Below are 19,117 nucleotides of genomic sequence, written 5' to 3'. Positions count from 1 at the left end.
AAACTGAGGAACTAGACGTTGAAAAAGGAAAACCGTCCACTAATGCTGCCTTTCCCCGCCCAACAAATAAGAAATAAAGTCCCATGTGTAAAAGCGTGCAAGTGTGAGAAACTAATTGTTTTAATGTAATTAATTTGTGTGAATGTCTGGGCATTCACAGTTCAGCTGGAGAACAAACAGGCCTCTGATTCAACACCCATGACAGCTTAGAAGTTGTTGTTACTGCATGTGTTGTAAAAGTACAAACAAGACTCTAAATATGCTTTTAGAAGCCGATCATGTCATGTCATTTTATACAAAGACAATAGCAGAGACTGTACAAGAAGATCCTCGCAGTTAATCATTTTTAGCTTTTCTACATCGTCCAACAAATTTAGATGAAAAAAAAAGAAAAGTGAAAATCAGAGTTGCCCGAAAGCACGAGGTTTCGTGACAACTTTGATTCAGACAAGGAACTTAGTCTGATCAAAGCCTGCCTGTCTCCTGGCTCTGCGTGAGAGCATTAAGGGTAGGGGAGCATAACTGTTACTATAATGTGATAATTGATTAAAGCAGGCAGAACTGTGAATAAAGTGTATGTTGCAAGGTGGGATAATTTGGTCTGAAAATATCAAAAATGTACTGTATACAATATATGTTTGATAATGAGCCTTTTGTTGCTCTCAAACATTGAATGCATAGAGGCTAATATTCAGCTTTTTGAGTCTAACAGTTCAATTTAAAGTTAACATTCTCGTGATACTTTGTGGGTGGACAGATCATGTCATGTTATGAAAAGAAATGTAAAAGAGCTTCTTGCCAAAGTGCATAAGAATAAATCAGCATCTAGGTGCACTGTTTAAAAGCATGAAATACCATACATTAAGCCTGAGCTGGTGGATTCGCCCACACATGACTGGCACAAGCTGGTAGGAGCTCACACGTCACCCCGCATGGCTTAAGCACTGTGGCACTCGGCTTACAGCTGTCACCAATGCAAACCATATTATTATCTCAATAAACCACCCTATTTTCCCTTCGTCCTCCATCCTCCGCCACCACCAAGCAGATAGAGGCTGGGTAAAGATAAGTAGAAACGGAGAGAGTGACCCAGAACTGTCAGGCCCCTCCACAGTGGAAAGGGCTGGGCTTCCAAAGCAAGCATATGTCCCCAGTATCAGCTCCAACCTCTTCTTTTACTTTGGCACCTTCGTTTCTTCCAGTGATAGCTTGCAGTTCAGCACAGCCCCAGCCACTTGATCCAGCTCTGCTCCACATAACCAATGTAATCCCCATATCGCCAGGCTCCAAAAGTGCAGATCTGCTCTATATTTACTGGGTGGGTTTGATGTGCTCCCATTCATTAGACTTGCAAGGAGAGATTAATTATCCAAAATAAACCAAGCTCCGGAGGGGAGAAAAACAACTAATGCTTTGTTTGGAGGAATTACAGTAGACAGAGCAGTTACCCACTACAGACTGCCTTACGATTAGAATACTAATTAGAATATCTAATGAATTACTGTTTGATATTATTATTTGACAAAAGAATCAAGGTGCCAAGTGTGCCATCAATTCCAATGAACACACTCACAAAAACAACTTAATCTCTTACTACAGATATAACATGGTGAGTTCTTTTGATCACAAAGCTCGAGACAAACCTGCACACAACACTACCAATCCTAAAACTGCCATTACAACATTTCAACTACAACCATAAGTTGCTGCTGCACAACGTCTGATCTTGCACTTTTGTAGGGATGGTATATATTAACAGTGCTATTTCACATTCAACCAGCTTTAAGCAAAAACTGAAAAGCTGCTAACTTTAAGGACGAAGGCTGAAAAAGAAAGATGGTATCTATTGGAAATAGCTGCATACACTGCAGTACTGCATCTTCCATCATCCCAACTCCACAGCTGTGATGTATGGGGAATAAAATGCCTCAGTCATAATGCATTTCTGGTGTTAATGTTTGCGTGTGCATGTGTGCAAGTTTCTTCTAGCATTTATTATGAAGGCTGGAGGGGGAAAAAAAATAAAATAAAAAAAATCAAAGACATATCTTTAAAAAGACCATCAGTTTTTCATGAGCACTGGTACTGATCCCTTCTTATTGCTGGCAAACAGAGATGTACATGGACACTGGAGCTGAGGTGGACACGGAGAACTAGATAGTTAATGTGAATTCTATTTCTCACTTCCTCTGAATAGATGAAGAATACATAATTTATAACTCCAAGGGAAAAGCAACTCGTCTTTGGTAAATTCATCTTTCGCCTCTCAACCTCAAACTTTCTTTTTTAAGTCTTATTTTTGCTAAAGGTCTGAAAAAGCATGGAAATAATCAGTGCCACTCTGTTCAAAGGAGTCATGACCTTACATCCCAGCTACTGACATATCTGCTCCTTAAACATAAAGCAGAAAGCAAACTCGATATTTCTAAATGGCCTAATTCAACATAATAGAATTATATCTCCACTGTAGCTGCACCCCAACTTATAATCATTCACACAGTGCAACATTATTGTAGCTACGCGCTGTTTTGACAGCCGCTTGCTGCAGTGCACTACAGCTAACATGCACCTAACAAGGGGAGCAGCCCGGAGTTAAAGAGAGCTTTAGATTTCAACATCCAGAGATCATTGATGCAGAACCCCTGTCAAAAGTAAAGATTAAAGCTGCATTAGTCAGAAAATGTGGAGAAGAAAAAAAAACTATCGTTGGTTCAAAAAATACAAAAGACCCGCTTTGTAACAGGTGCAGCACCTGTCCCTTCTAGGCATTTTGTAGAAACACGGTAGAGCTAAATTAAAGAGGGAGAGGAATCGTTGGATATACACTGCTTGTTCTAAGCTAATTAAAACATGTTGATTATTTCAACGTAATTCTACACTAAGGAGAACATAATTAAGATTATTAGAACATTCTGCCAATAGATCAACTTGATTGTCACCCAAATTAAAGTGAAACAAGAGCCAAGAAATGCAAATGCAAACTAGTTTCCTCTGAGAACAATTTGAATTACAACATGCTGAAAAGTTGTTGTCGAGGCGACCAGTCCAGGGTGTACCACACGGCACCTGGAATAGGCTGAGCCAAGCTCTTACACTTTGGACTCATCTTTACCTTCAGCCAGTTCAGTTCTGAACTGCACGTCAACTTGTTTTTTTTATGTGGCTTTCAATTTTGCAAACATTTGTCCTCACAAGACAGTTTTCAACATGGCAAGTATATTTCACTATATGTTGTAAAAAAAATAATAAAAAAAGACAGACAGACACATGGGAGGAAGGTTTAAAAATATGTGTGGCCTCTTACGCCTGTCTGCAATATTGAAAACAAAAAACATGAAGTTCAGAAACTAAACAGACAGTGAGCCTCACGAGGTCACCAGTCAATACAAGGCCAGAAGTATGTAAAAACTCAACAGAGCTTACCTGATGTAATAGTCATTCCTGATGAGCAATAGGTGTTGAAGGATTGACAGGAAGTAGCCCTCTGAGCCAGTGTCTTTGACCATATTTGACAGGATATGGTACACCTCATTCATATCAGTGCAGAAACTTGGTTAAAGAAAGTGTTAGATTTTTGTTTCAATCAACTGTCGAGGCTAACTTTTTGAGAAGGTACCCAGTTTGACATTATCATTCGGCTCCCGTAAACATTAAGTGTTTTATTGCTATTTGTTTTCACTGCAATTATCTAGTTTTCCCCAGTTCCTTGACTCAGTTTTTCTGACAGGTATCAGTGTGCAAAAGCTAACAAAGATGAAATTCCTTTTAAAAAAATTCTCTCTCGGGGGAACTAAGACTGTGTAAACAGCTAAGTTGAGAGGAGGGACTGACAATGAAGAATGCTCCCGGAGGTTTGCCTGTCACTCCAGACTTTTAAAGAAAGAAAAAAACTAATTACGTGAAAATCCAACACGATTCTTTAATATTTTAAGCAAAAAATGTGGAGGATGTGATATTATCCAAGGCAGAGGTATGGCTGTGGTTCAGACAGAATTAAACCAACACTTAAATTTGCAGAAGTTATCGATTTTGTGTCTTAGTGTTGCTTTTACCAAGAGAAAGTAACAACGACTTTGACACCAAGAGCAGCTGTTAGATCAAACTATCTTACACAGTATTTCTTGACTATTTGCTCAGAATTTGTTAAATAAAATGTGTTAGGAATGAATCTTAGAAAAAAAAAGCTTCAAATGTTTTTTACTGAAATGATTGACTCTAACAATGCAAAAACTATTGAACATACAAAACAGCAGAACATGGCCATAAACAGTGTACTAAAACACATTCCACAGTGCAATGTTTATGCATATTGCGGATTAGCATAAATATCTATTTAGAATATATCAAATTTGTGTTTCTCAAACATTTAATATTGTTCTAAAACTCTAGCTCTAAGAAGCAACGAACTGAGGAAAATGAATGATTTGGAGTCTAATTTGTTTGCCGGAGAAAGGAGAATTTCCCAATGGAGAGCCGATAAGCCCCTCAAATACGTGCACACATGCAAAAAAAAGTAGTGGCCTGTGATGCTTGCAGAGATGGAAACTCGATTGCCATCCTAACATGAAGTGGGGATCTTGACAACCTGTGTTAAAATATTTACACAGAGCAACGAAGTGACATTTGCAACACGGTGGCACCATGTGTTCAGATTCCCTTCTGCTCTGCTTATGACACAGAGAACATACCTGATAGATGCAGCCGGAAATGATTCATTGCGTTTAGGTGGCTGAACTCAACAGAAAGAAAACAATGAGGTACAAAGACCAATGCTTCCAAAACTTGTAATTAAACTCCTGTTCAACATAATTTTTTTTGAGAAACAGGACTGGGAATTCAAGCCCCTCTGAAGTATCATTTACCTCCCTTGCATTTGCCACATATGAAGCCCTGGAGAATTACCGATCCTGTGGGATTCAATTATAGCCTCACCACAGCTGCATTTGAGAGGACATGAGAAGGAGATCACTCTGGGAAAGTATCCAACTGGCTTCATCTATCACTAAACTGCAGACAAAAACCTAATGTAAAACGCCAATCTGTTCAATGGCAGCCCCTCATCTCAAGTCTTTTTCTCACTTTCAGTCTGTCTCTGTACTCTCTCTCCAAATAATGAATAAACATGAGTGGCAGTCGAGTGTGATGTAGGCCAGTCAGTGCTGGGGTCAATCAATCTCCATTCCACAGTTCATTAATATTTATCAGGGGCCTGGAGTCACCTCTTCGGCACCTGGACCCAGGGCTGGACATAGAGAATACAAGCCTCTTCAAGTTAATATTCATGAAACTGCTGGGAGAAACAAGACACATGTGCAATGCTCATACAGCAGGTTCTACCTGTGTGATGTCATGCATATATATATATATATATATATATATATATATATATATATGTGTGTGTGTGTGTGTGTGTGTGCTGTGCAGACAAAGGGACAAAGGGTAACCTAGGCATTCCAAACACGCCCATACCTCTCCGATCAATACCATTGTCCTTGGAAACAAACATTAGGCCTTCTCATTTGTGAACCTGCTCAAGCACATCATTAATCCAGGTACACCTTTTTTCTCTTTCTCTATCTTGTCTCGACACACACATACACAACCTCCTCCCCTCCCTTACATGTGTCAAAACAAACTGTCACTCACGGTGGCACTTTTGTGCTCCTACAAGAACCGTGGGATTTGACGGAAGAAAATGGTTGTGGGAAGGAACATCTGCATAACAATGTCAGAGTCTGGTTTGTCTGCTCACAATGTCAGCCGTTCATAGAGTACATGGCCTTGGAGAAGATTTGTGAATTATTAAAGGCTTTTTCTCTGCGATGCTTGAAGAAGTTTTCAACACGGGACTAAATTATCGCTCCTCTTATTAACTCCTACACTGAATGTTTGGAGCTTAATGGATTTTCATGGGGAGCTAGCAGTCAAAAATCCACCTTTCTAAACCGGAACAGAGAAACAAGAAGTGGCGGTACTTAAAAGTTCATAAAGCCTTTTTAAATGGTAAGAACAGGAAAGAAGTATACCTATTTGATATTTTCCACTCGAGTTATACGAAAGTCCTGCTTAACCCAAAAATAAAAGACAAAAAGTGATTTGAAGAAGACAGGAAATGGGTAGGAGGAGGAGAGTAAATAAAAAGACTGAGTAGGTTGAAGGAAAAGATGACGGTTATTTACCTAGCACACCTAGCCAGAGATGGAGCTGGATATTGTGCTTTGGATCCTCTAATCCTGCTCTAATGAACAAAGCCATAAGGGGGGTTTATCCTATAACACTTGACCATACCCACAATATGCACACATCCCTTGCTGCCAGTTCTGCAGACAAGAATGTCACAGATCTGTATATTCACACAGAGGAAGGAGAAAAGGATATTCCATCTCAGCACGGATGTCATCCAGGCGGTGGGAGAGTTCAATGGAGTCCTCCTCCTTGTTCTCATTGAACACCCTCAGCTGGATGTCAAGTTCCTCTGTCTCTTTTAGCTCCTAGAATGAGTTAAGACAGTGGTGGTGAATATTTGAGAATGTCTTGCAAGTTTTGGAAAAGGTCGCACGGCAGAGCAGATTACAATAAACAGTGACAGTAAGTTGTACTTTGTAACAATTTACTCCTTTAGTCTTTGTACAGTTAAATCCTGCCTGACTTTTAAATTACTGTTAACTAAAGTCTGATTATCTACAACAAAGCCTAATACTGAAAAGTGGAGGACGCAATGCCCTGAAGCCTCTCACTAAGTATTTCAGACAGTACCAATTCCTGCACACCTGTATCAGCCACAAGGGTCTACAGGGGTGCTCTTTACCACTTCTCTATGAATCACCGGCAGTGGAGTTTAGAGACTGAGACAGGGCCAAATGTAACCCAATTTCTGCAGGTATCAATCACTGTGCACTGTTTTTTTGGGTTCACCATCTGTCTTCTGCAAGCAGCACTGGTTCAGTGGGAGGTGCACAACGACAAAAAAAGGGGGAAGGAGAAAAAGAGGAGAGCCAAAAACATGTGTCAAGGACAATCGGAGCAAATCGTATTGTGCTCACTTTTCCAGAGTTACAACAGCTACAGCGACTCCTGAGCATAACTCATAATTAGATGAAGGAGTGCCAGTCTGAATGTCGCCAATAAAAGCGGTAAATGTGGAATTCATAAAAAACTGTACATGGAGACACTTTCATATCAGGGGGCAGAAATGAAGATAATTAAAGTAATGACCGTTATAATCAACAGGAGCAGCTGGGATGACTTATTAACAACTGGCTCTGTGACACGTTCACCCCACTTGCGACAAATGAGAGTTTGAGTGATGAGCTGGAGCTCGCTCGCCTTCAGCTCATGTGAAGATGTGTACAGTAAGGTTGCCGATAATGATGCCTGCGTGCAGAGGTGCTAGCTCTGCATCACATTTTCTGCTAGCTTCTCCCACTACTAATCAAATTAATTACAGCAGGGTAGGTTTCTCCTTCGTGAACATCACAATTTCAGTTCTCAAAAATCATTATTGTAATTCAGTGCTACACTTGAACCGTTTGGTTTGAATGTCTAGTTGTTGTATAAACAGTCAAATTAGACATGAATATCACATTTCTAACTTCAAAATTCCCGAGGAAAGCTGTTGTGATAATGAAAGAATCCTGTTTGTAGTAACGGACTAAATGAGAGAAAAAAATGTTGTTTTTATGAGAAAAATTCTGACTGAACCTAATCTAATATAATTTCCCTTTGGAATAAATAAAGTATTTTTTTCCATTTTAAGAAATGACTCATTGATAATCCTGGCAGACAAAGAGGAAAGATGAATAGTTCGGCCACATCCTCTATCAAGGTCAGAAGCATATTCTTTTGCCATGCGTCTACATAACCAAACCAGGACTTCAGCGATAACTCACAGGAAGGATCTTCTTGAGGCCGCATCTTAGAAACTCATTGCGTAGATGTATCCTGAAGTCCAGGTCATCAGGGGAGGTGACCAGAGCATTGATCAGCTGCATGCAAGCAACCTGTGATGCATATATAGAATAAAAAAAGAGAAAAATCATGGAAAAACAATTATATGCAAGAGATATTTTAGAACAAAACATCAACACAGCTGGAAATAATTAAATACTGCTTATAGCTTTTGCTGCATAAATGTGTGTTTTGGAGTAATTGTTGTCTCCGAGATTAAAAAAAGTTGCAGCACTGACGGGAAAAGAGTCTTAGAAACAAGATAAAACATGACAAAGTACAGGTCTGGTCTATCAATTGACTAGATGTGCATTAGCAATGGATTTATCGGTTGTAGAAAGGAGAAAAAGAATGAATGTGTGTGTGGGGGGGGGGGGGGGGGGGGGGGGGTGTGCGTGTGCGTGTGAGCGTGTGCGTGCGTGCGTGTGTGTGTGTGTGTGTGTGTGTGTGTGCTAGCTGGGTAGGGGGGGATAAGGGTGGGGTTCAGGGGAATTCACAGATGAATTATAATGAGCAGTAAGGTGTTTCAGGGGAGCGGGCTATGGATAAAACACTTTTCCTCGGACAGACAATCAATAGCTGGCTGAAGGATTCCCATGGACAACATGGAATGCTGCCTTCTAAAACCCTGACCCTGTAGTGTTGGATGCTGTGTTATTAATAAAGGTCACAACAATGCTGATTATATTGGGTGATAATATCTGTTTTTGGAGTTTGTGTCTTGTTTCCATTACCATATTGTTTTAATGCAAACGTTTGAGCACCTCTGGCTAAATTTGTTCCTGTGAATACCTACACGAATAATCTATGAACAAATTACCAAAAGCCACAGTGATTAATAAAAAAACTCTTTCCAACATTCAAAGTAAGCTCAGCATATAAATTTACCAGGGTCTCAGATTCTTGTTCACAGTCATTGTTAAGACTAGGTGATTTCAAAGCTGAATAAAGATTCTTTACCCTTGTTCCATCAATAAAAATCATGTCCTCCTCTAAGCAGCTGCCTAACACTCTGAACATGAGGAGAATGGTAGGGAAGCCTCCAATGTGTTTTCAGGTAGCTATTTCCTCAGTATATATTGTAACTAAGAAGGAGCATTTAGAAGGAACTGTGGTTTAGAAGACCAAAAACAAAATTGATCAATTTTGCACTCTTGAAGTAGAGTTACACTAGCCTGTTAAGCTTTTTGTGCATTGGTGTCCTGTGTGAACTGTAAGTACAGAGGTGGAGTGGGGGTTGAAGTTGATGCTCTCCTGATACGCCTCTGAGCAGCAAAGGATGTAATCACCGAGCTGAATTAGCACGTGTGTAGAAGGATGAGACGACATGGCAGAACACAGCGCTCTTACCAACGTCACTCAGCCTGTTCTGCATTGCAGGCTTGTTGTGTATAAGCGCACAATATCGCCTCGGTTTGGTCAGTATTAATTTGCAAAGGGAACAGTGGCGGCATAATGAGGATGTCTGTTTTTTTTCCTCCGATATGGTATGAACGACGTGTTAAAAGGGCTACTGTCATTAGTCATTAGAAGAAAGCATGTCATGGTGGTCTTAGCTTAATTCAGCACCAGAAATTTGCAAATAGACATCTGAACACATCCTGCGGAGTGATTAAACAACGCAAAGAAAAATAGAGGAACCACAGAAAACTGGGAGCCTTTTTCCATTACAATGCATTTACAAGCTATGAAACTTGTCAGAGGGGATTTTCATTAGCATTATTTTTCTTTAAACTAATGAAAAATGGAAAATGGAGTTTAGCATGCATGAAGTGATTTTCAACTTAATCCCTTTTGAAAATAATGTCGTTGTTTACTCACCAAACTATTCTGAGTACAAATATCTTTGACCTCGGGCGCCCAAACTTTTGCAGTACGAGATTCGTGGCTAAAGTACCAGGAACCAGTAACGCTGTCAGAAAGACTACGCATGTTTAAGAAAAGCTTTGATGGCCTCAGAATCAGATTTGTGCATTGAAACCGGACATTTTATCGTTTCCATCAGAGACCAGATGCATGAAAGAAACTTCTCCAGTCTTCACAGATTTTCTGAGAGTGAAGGCGGCCGTGCAGCTCATGAAAAATTCCTTCTCTTCTCTTGCATACAGACAGATACTTACATCAAGCATCTCAAACATACCTCAGTCACGTAATGTGGAGCGGGAGGGCGTCTCGGTTGAAGGTTGGTGTTTTATCTGTGTTAGGTTTAGAGTGCTGCCACAGGGGGAGTTCCAAAAATTGTAATTAAAAGTGACACTGCTGGGACACTGCTCTGTAGTAAAGCAAACCCTGAACTACGATAAAACACGTTTTAATCACATTAACAAAGTTTAGTTGTGTATACCATCACAGGATTTGGATTCAGAGTCTATTAATTTCCTTGAAACTCCTGCATCAGCATAGCATTTTAATTTACTTCACAATTAGCACAGCTTCATTTCATTAACGGCAAAAATTTAAAGGAAAAACAACAGCATCCTAATAAAAGAATATCTACTTTCTCTTCCACCACCCGCCTCATCAGTTTCCTTCATGACTTTTCCTTCATGACTTCTCAGGCCCTGCAGCTAAACTAATTCCTTCAGTAATTCCCTGCTTTGGGTTTCACAAAAACATGTTTAAGTGGTGTTGTTGTTGCCGTTATATACTTGTTTTGTTTTTTTTCTGCTGCTGAAGAACACGAGTGAAAATGAGGAGAGGTACGGTGCTTTGTTGCCCTTTCACATTGAGCCCTCTGAGACTCAACTTGACAGCAACATGGAAAAAAAGCAAGGGGAAGTATTTGTAGGATGTGAGAAAAATGAGTAACGCAGGAAGAGGAAATGTGAGAAAAAAGGAAGATAAAAATCAGAAGAACTCGACATCTTTCTGTTTCTTTCAGTTTTTTTTTTTTTTTCATTTTTGTGATGTTCGCAGAAAGGATGGAGCAATTCTGTAGAGGTGTTCAATGACCCAGGTGGTTTTGATTAAAGCAGTAACAATAGAACATTGAGGGTATTTCAAAAGCTCCATGATCACATCCTCTCATGAGCTGAAGGGGTTCGGATGTGGACAAGTTGGCATAGAAACAGCTGAGAGTTACAATAGGCAGAATACAACTGCCAATTTCAAACTTTACTACTATCATGGCAGAATAGTTTTAGTATGAAGGACACTGCCCCTGGTTTCAGTCCACTGTACATGGTAAAAACACAGCGTATCTGGATTTTTGTATCACTTTCTTTTGAGTTTGCATCAGGGGGAATGAATACAGTACCATAACGCTGCAGTATTCAGTGTGCTGGAAAATGATTAAATGGTAACCGCTTTATTTTTTTATTTGTGAGAGTGTGAATGCCTGTTTACTCACCTGGAGCTGCTGAGCCTCGTGGTTCTCCAGTCCTTCCACGATGGGAGCAAACCTCTCTTTATTGTTTCTCTCTGCAGCAATTGTCATGGCAGCCAGAATCTTATCCAGGCTGGAAGAAAGCAGGGAACAGAGAGCAGACAAACACAAAAGTCAACAAACACTTTTATCGCCTCACTGATGGGACATTTACTCACAATTTTCAGCTCAAACACCGTCTTATCTTCCTTTGTGTGTTGATGTGGACATTTACTCGGCCAGTCTTTGGTCAGTGTTACAATGCTTTCCATCTTTTTCTATGCAATTTGGTCTATTTTTACAGTAGTATGACATTTTGACTTAATCTAAATGGAGTTTTGCAGCAAATGTGTTCAGTTGTCAAATTGACTGAATTAAGGTGCAACTAACATTAGCTGGACTAATGTTCAAATACACCTCTTGAGAAGGTAAGCAAATTAGAGTACTTATAACGACTCAAGACAGCTAAGCTTATTGGACAAATTTAGCCTCTAAATAAAGACCGAAAAATTCTGAGCTACAAACAAAAAAATGGCAGCAGTATAAATAAACTGATCTCTCTTCTGAGCAGTTCAAGTTAACAATAAATTATAATCGCTGTGCATTATAAGTGAATTGCAGAACTCCACTGTGAATGGTTGTAAAAAGAACGTTAAGCCTGACCCTGAAGTTCCCCTTCACCAATCTATCAAAAAGGTTGAAAAATTGTCACACTATGTCAAAAGGTGAAAAGCCAATTTAAGTAAACCTAGGTAATTAAACATGCAATGCCATAACGATGGCAAAATATGGGGAAATGATATACCTGATCAACAGAAATATATGTGCAGAACAAGTCTGAGACAAATGGAAGGAACAAGCTCTGTGACAGACGTTAAAAAGTCACAGACAAATGTGGGGAGCTGCATACTGAGTAGCTTTAAAGCCAGTTCAGACGACGCTACAAAACAGGCTAGATAGATCTGCTTAACTTGTCGTGTTCTCTTTTGATGCTGTCAGCCGCAGTGGGTGCTGAACATGAGTCAGAGTCACAACACTGGTTGGCGGAGAACTTTCTGAGCAAAAAAGTGACACCTCAGCTCCTTTGGCTGTCATTTCCACAAGATCCGGACATTTTAATGCAGCACCTGTGATCATGGCAATGATCTCGATGTTTACTTCAATCAATTCCTGAATTCTTTGAGTGACAACAGTGAGAGACAGATAGAAAGCAAAATAGAGAGAATTGTACTATCTATACACCCAGTATATGCTTAATATAGTAATAGCGTTTTCTTTGGGATTTTTTTTTGTTGCAAGCAGTAAGTATGTGATGGGGGTTAAAGCTATGACTGAACAGGGCATAGGTGTAATTACTCATTCAGTGCATTGACTATATAATGACTAAACTACAGCTACCTGCAAAAGATGATTAAATTAAAGCTCACCTCAGCGGTGATCTAGAGTACAGTCAAAACATTATGCATCAACCTAATTGGGATTTCTGTCTACGTTTGAACCTTCTTTAGTGGGAAAAAACAGATTGTTCTACACTTATTCTTTGTGTAAATTTTGGAAAACTGGATTTGTGTTTCACTGGTGCCACCCTTAAAAGCAGCATCGGGTTCTGCTACTCATTCTACAGTTTGAATTACTAGCATGGCTGACCTAAAAATAATACCCTTTCACAGCACACCCTGACAAGTCAAAGAAGGAAAAAGCACCACTGTAATTAAAAACAACAATGAAGGCAAGTTTCAATATACTCTTTGTCAGTCCCAGTGTCCTGGCACAGTGGAATACTTAAACGGGGCGTTCTTTGCATGAGAAAGGAAGGGAACAAGTGCCTCTTGCAGATATCTAAACATGTATAAGTGTAGATTAATGTTCTAAAAATTATAAATAAATAACTCCATGCCATTCGGCCAAACTATTTGACATCAAAAGTTAATTTGAATAAACTCCTTGATATTCTGTAACTTCAAAACCGTAGTAGGAAGTATGCACAGTGAACGTCAGAACTAAAGCATACAGGCCTAGGTGGTCAGAAATATGAGACAAATTGCTGAACTCAGCTTCTCCAACAGAATATGTGGGTTTGTTTATTTCCTCGACTGCATGGAGACTTGACTTTGAAGTGGCATTGTTATTCTAGTCTGGCCCTGTGGGAAACAATAAAAAACATTCCCTTAACTCCAATTTAGAAGCTGTCAGGCAGGCTGTGTCTGTGGCAAACTGCACTGACTAGTTCAACACATTAAACAGGCTAAGCTGCACTGTACCATGTGGGTTCTACACCATCCGAGGTCAGCTACAGCTGCAGTGTACACTCACAGTGGGTACACATACACGTGCATTGGGGTGCAGTCTTTCTAAAAGTATGGAGGTATGGACTGAAGAAACATTCATACTACAGAGTCCCTCCTTTTTTTCCTTTTCTTTTCATCAGTCAGGATTTTCAAATGATATGGTTGTCCCGGGATTTAGTGAGAAAGATAGGGAAACGTGTTCTTCCACAACTGTTAATACTTAAATAAGATCAGAGGTCACTTAAACATACACTAGTGCTCAAAGAAGGTGCATCCCACTTAAAGTTGCTGTCGATATAACTTAAGCACATGGTTTCCTACATATCCCACCAGATTAGACCGATTTCAGTTTAAAATCAATTTTATGTATTCTCTGACCTTCTGCTATATATGGTGGGTGTCCTAAAAGACTGCTTAGTAACATTTACAAATGTTGGAATATGTTGAGAATTTGTCCAGTAATATTATTCTAAGATGATCTTTTTCCATCCCTTCTGGCCTTTTGAGCGCACACTGAAAACTGACTTCTTGTAAAAGTCCATCCACACAGAAAATACTGAATATGAAAGGTTTTTGGCTTGTGATGTCGGAATGTGTGCCATCATTTCCCAGTTCACATGAGGAGCCGGTGGGTTTGGCTTCAGTTGGGTTGCAGGGTTTTATGAGGACAAAAAAAGGTTTTGATATATTTGCTCTAGCTACTTGCTATATTTATTTCTGAAGGTAGGGATTAATGTTACATACACTCTTCAAAAAAAGACTTGAAAAGGGGAAATTTCAAGGTAATGCACATTCTTTAAGGAACCTGCGTATTTTCTCACTGAATGCAGGCATTTTTAATTTGCAAAGATTCGATGGTATCTGTCATTAAAACATCTGGAATAAGTTTCAAAATTGAAACAGATCTACAGTTTAAATAAGAACTGTGCACAAGGTCAGCTGATTATGTGTATCAAGCAAACTTTTGTTTTCGCCACACTTACTCGTGAAATCTTATTGAGATCTGTTTCATTTAATATTCATTTAATATGCAAACCTTCAAAATATGCAAACCTGCATACAAAACCAATGCTCCCAATTAGAAGAACTGACCCTTAAAACCGTGATAATCTCATTATCTTATAACAGACTCTGTGGAGAGGAGTAGGTGGCCTTTGATAGGCTATCTGTATGTGTCTCAGTGTTGTCTGACACTGAGTGTGATAAACGATCAGATAAACTGAGTTCAACTTACATATTGTCCTCGCCAATAATACAGAAAGCTGAGAGAATTTTGACAATCTCCGTCATCATGTTGGTCTGTTTGGGGTCGATTGCTCGTGCCAACAGCAACAAGCTCCGCTCGTCTCCCAAGATCCTTTGCAGTCCATACTATGAGAGACGGAAGAGGTAGGATAAAGAAAAGGTCCACTGGGTATAAATTAATGAGAACATTTGCATTCACAGAGAGCTTTCATTTCAAGTAAAAAGAAGAAGAAAAAAGCACAAAAAGCTCTAATGTACCTAAGTTATAGTTAGCCTTAATCTTCTTTTAAGGAGGGACAAAGAGGCCAAGAAAGAAAATGGTGAGAATGATGAATTAATTTAATTCAGGACAGGACTACAGGGACAAATACTTATAGTCTCCTGTACCTTTTCGTCTCTCCATAACTGAGGGACTGGGCTGCGATGACCACGTGAGGGGATTAACTCTACAAGAAGAAATATCAATGGTTCATCTCTCCTGGAAATGTGTGCTACTCTTGAGAAATGAGCCAGACCTTCCCCAAAAAAAGGATAATTAAAAGCAAGAAGACTGTGGGCTTAAGATGGTAAAATTAGCTTCACTTCTGTGTTTCATTATCCCTGGTTTGACAGCAACCAGATTCAAATCAGGTCTGGAAACCTCTCCAACTGAGCTAATATTACACATTATTTCTAAAGTGTTTACTGTAAGGGTAAAAAGAGCCTCTGTCCAAGTTTCTTTAAATTGTATTTACTAAAATTTAATTTTTAGCACTGAAACATCTTGGAGGTGGTTTAGTTATGCTTCTGAGTAATATCCCTTTGTGCAGGCACACTGCAGGTTCAAGTGAGATCCAAGGAACCAGATAATTGAATCTCTTTTACACTGTTGACACATACAAACCTTATTGTTCATGAAAGCCTTCAAGCACTGGATTAGTTTATGTTGGTTCCGTTTATCAATATTTTCTTGCCTGGAACAAAAAGGAAAATTGAAAATATTCAGATGAAACAAACAGCACCTGTTGATGCAGAATAGCACATAAATGGGATGTGGCATGAGATAACTTACTGTTTCTTGTCCAGCAGCTTCTCCAAAGCATCCAGGAGGAGACCAAGACCCTCATGACCAAAGTTATTAACCCAACTAGATGGGGAAAAGAAAAGGACACGTCAAAAATATCAGAGAAGCCAATCTTCAGTCTATGTTATTTCCCTACTGGTTAACTGTAAGCCATGTTGAATCAAAGAAGAAAGCATTATGAACAATACTGCATTAGTTCCATGAGGGAATGAGTCATTCGGACTTAAATCAAAGGTTTAACACTGAACTGGACATAATTACTGCTTAGTGTATCTTTTCATTCATGACAGAGAGCACCACTCTGCCCTCTCTTTGATACCAAATACAATCCAAACCAGTTTGACTTTAAACTGCAGCCATTTACACATAAATGAACATTCATCCATCTTAACCAGTGTTGTCATCGCTAAACACTTTGCTTGCATCTACACCCCACCCCCCGTGAGCTACTATGTTACTGTGCCAAAAGATTAAGCAATGCAAGAAAGATAACACTGTAATCGATAATGGATCGTGAGAGATAATTGGCTATAAACCACAGCGTATCAGGAGACTGCAAATGATCCAGTGCAGATGAGCCTGTTTGTCTAAGCCAGGAGGAGAAAGAGCAAGGAAGGGGAGAGGGTGGGGGCGACGGAGTGGTCACAGCCCGATTATGTTATTAACATTACTTGTTTTCGGGCCCCCAACTGTCAATGATGCAAAATGCATGAAGCAATTTCCCAGCATTAACGGGGCATAAGTCAATGATTTATCCTGCTTTTTTGACAATGATTTGAAATAATAATGGCTTGAGAATGAAAACCGTTTGCATTGACTCAGTGAGTCGGAAAAGACCCTCAATTAGGGATGAGATGCATTTGCCTGAGGCAGCAAGCAACGTTGAGGTGAGGTATTTCTTTAATCTGCGACTAAATTAGAACTCACCAACAACTCTCTACTTGTCATTACTCAAATTTCCCTACCAGACAAACAGAGCCAATTTATAATTTGTTAGTACATATTGTGGTGTATAAAGATGATCTGTTTTCCTAATAAAAACAAAACACCATAATATTCACAAATGTCTTGATAAATAGGGCTTTACCAAGAGTCTTCCAATTTGATAGTTTCTTTCGAGCATGTACTTTGCTCATGCTGAAGGGTATGGAAGAGAGGAAAGAACAAACTGTCTCGGGTTTAGTGAAGAAATAATAATGCGGTGGGATATCTTTGTGATACTGAAGTGGGACAACAAAGAGAAAAAGGAGCTGACATGGCTGAGAAAACACAAATAAGTCCACATTCTTTGTTTATGCTTCTTAGTAACGTTGGTAAAGTCACTCTTCGGAGAGCAGGAAATAGGACCAATATTTATGGAGAGCAAAACTCCACTCAAAGATTCAAGGGTGTGACATAATGGGAGGTGTTGGAGCAGCTCAGAGAGGAATATGTTGTCCTCTGCTCCAAGAACAAGTGGAGGTTCCTCTTAATTAGCATTTTACACTTAGCATTAAACTAAAATCGGTTATGGCGGTAAACTCCAGATATAACAGTATACTCTGAGTATGCAGCTTGCTTTAGCATTATTCTCTCGAAGAATTTCATAACATTCATTTTTCATAAACTAAAAGGAGATCACTGTTGGGGTACCCAGATTTTAGTTAGGGTGAATACCACATGAACACAAACGCCCCAGGCAATGAGTCCATGGTGTGATTCTCAGCTCCAAGTTTATATGCTCAGAATTACTGTTCGACTGAAACAGAATGGACATGTAAAACAGAATGAAAAAAAAAAAAAAAAGGGACAGGGACTTTTTCATGAATGTTGTCATCTTTTCTTAAAAAATGTAAGTCTTGCGGCAGGTTGCAACACAATACAGGCCTCCTTGAGGCTTCCATTGCCCTAAATGTTTTGAGTCCTCGCTACATCCCAGGCGGTCTATCCTTCCCCGTCCCCTCCTGGATGCCTTAAGGTCCTCTGCACTCTGCCTTATACATACCCAATAAATATGAGCTAGTCCATCTGTATTGTTAGTTTTAAGGGGTATGAACACTCCCTCTCAGCTAATTAAAGACAGTGGCTCAATAGAGAGCAAACAATTGCCAACGCTAACACAAATAACTATACTCTCCTTCATAAAAACCTTTTTTATTCCAAAATATGAGCAATATCATAAGAGACTTTCTCAAGCTCATAGCGCTTGATTTTAAAGATGATTGATGATGAAATGTTTTTTGTGATTAAAGTCAGTGTTTGGTCACATGTGAGGTACTTCTACACTCAAAGAAGAAGAAATCAAACCCCATCCTTATCAGTCTCGTCTCCTAATATGGGCACATATCCAAGGATTTCATTAACTTGGGGGAGAACTTGTTCATATAATATTGATGGCTTTAATCCTTTAGTTAAGTGCCACCAAATTGCGTTACTTTCTGCAATCATGTATATTCCGCAGGCAAAATGAAAAATTAATGGACGGACGAGAGGAAGCAATGTAATTTTTTTTCCCCTTTTTAGTTTTTTATTATTATTTTTAGTTGTTTCTGCAGGCTAAGCACAATTATTATGTAGTTATATTAGAGGCTATAAATTGTAATCCTTGAAAGTGTCAGTTTATCCCACAACATGAGGGATTTAAGATGTTTACAAAAAACTTTGCTGTGTGTATAAAACTTGGGGCATTCAAGAGCAAACACTGCCATAACACATTAAGAATCTATCCATCCATCCAATGTTTGGACAGGACAGGTTACAGGGCAAATGTATGCAAAGACACTGTGAGAAACAATGTGAATTATATCTGTTCATATTTTTTACAGCATTTTAATAGTCAATGGTGAGCCTGTTTTGAGTAAAAACTGTGACCACCGCCATCATAACTGTTCATTCAGACAGTGTTGACATAACTCACAGAGAACAGCAGACCTTCCACTTAAGTGAAGAAAGAGGTCATGAGATGAATAAGTTACAAAAACTGTCACCATACAAAAGATGTCAAAGCAACAAGTGCTATTCCTTAATGTGTTCAATGTCAAGCTCAAGAGAACACAAGGGGTTATAGTGAATACTGCATGGTGCAAAGACAGAGAGCAAACTATTTTGGCAAAGATGTCGGAATGTTAAATGTCTGCAGAGTCCAACAAATATGAGCACGGGAACTGTTAGCATATGACTCGACAGAATCGGTCAGTAGCTTACTCTGTCTCACCTTCTGTTTGACTGATC

At 39.4% G+C, this 19,117-nt stretch overlaps 1 protein-coding gene across 1 annotated transcript in view; it reads right to left on the bottom strand.

Annotated features, from left to right (window-relative positions):
- Positions 1-19,117, bottom strand: part of diaph2 (diaphanous-related formin 2) — a 350,084-nt gene that overhangs the window by 230,862 nt on the left and 100,105 nt on the right. Inside the window, exons 7-13 of the mRNA XM_072395385.1 lie at positions 15,896-15,970; positions 15,728-15,797; positions 14,834-14,970; positions 11,297-11,405; positions 7,890-8,000; positions 6,379-6,491; positions 3,424-3,540 (exon numbers count right to left, since the gene is read on the bottom strand). Coding sequence (XP_072251486.1) covers positions 3,424-3,540; positions 6,379-6,491; positions 7,890-8,000; positions 11,297-11,405; positions 14,834-14,970; positions 15,728-15,797; positions 15,896-15,970 — 732 coding nt within the window. The remainder of the gene's footprint in view (positions 1-3,423; positions 3,541-6,378; positions 6,492-7,889; positions 8,001-11,296; positions 11,406-14,833; positions 14,971-15,727; positions 15,798-15,895; positions 15,971-19,117) is intronic.

This window comes from Leuresthes tenuis, unplaced genomic scaffold, assembly GCF_036924035.1.
Source record: "Leuresthes tenuis unplaced genomic scaffold, fLeuTen1.0.hap1 SCAF_11, whole genome shotgun sequence".
In the NCBI taxonomy this organism is placed as follows: Eukaryota; Metazoa; Chordata; class Actinopteri; order Atheriniformes; family Atherinopsidae; genus Leuresthes; species Leuresthes tenuis.
This window is presented reverse-complemented; position numbering and strand designations above follow the sequence as displayed.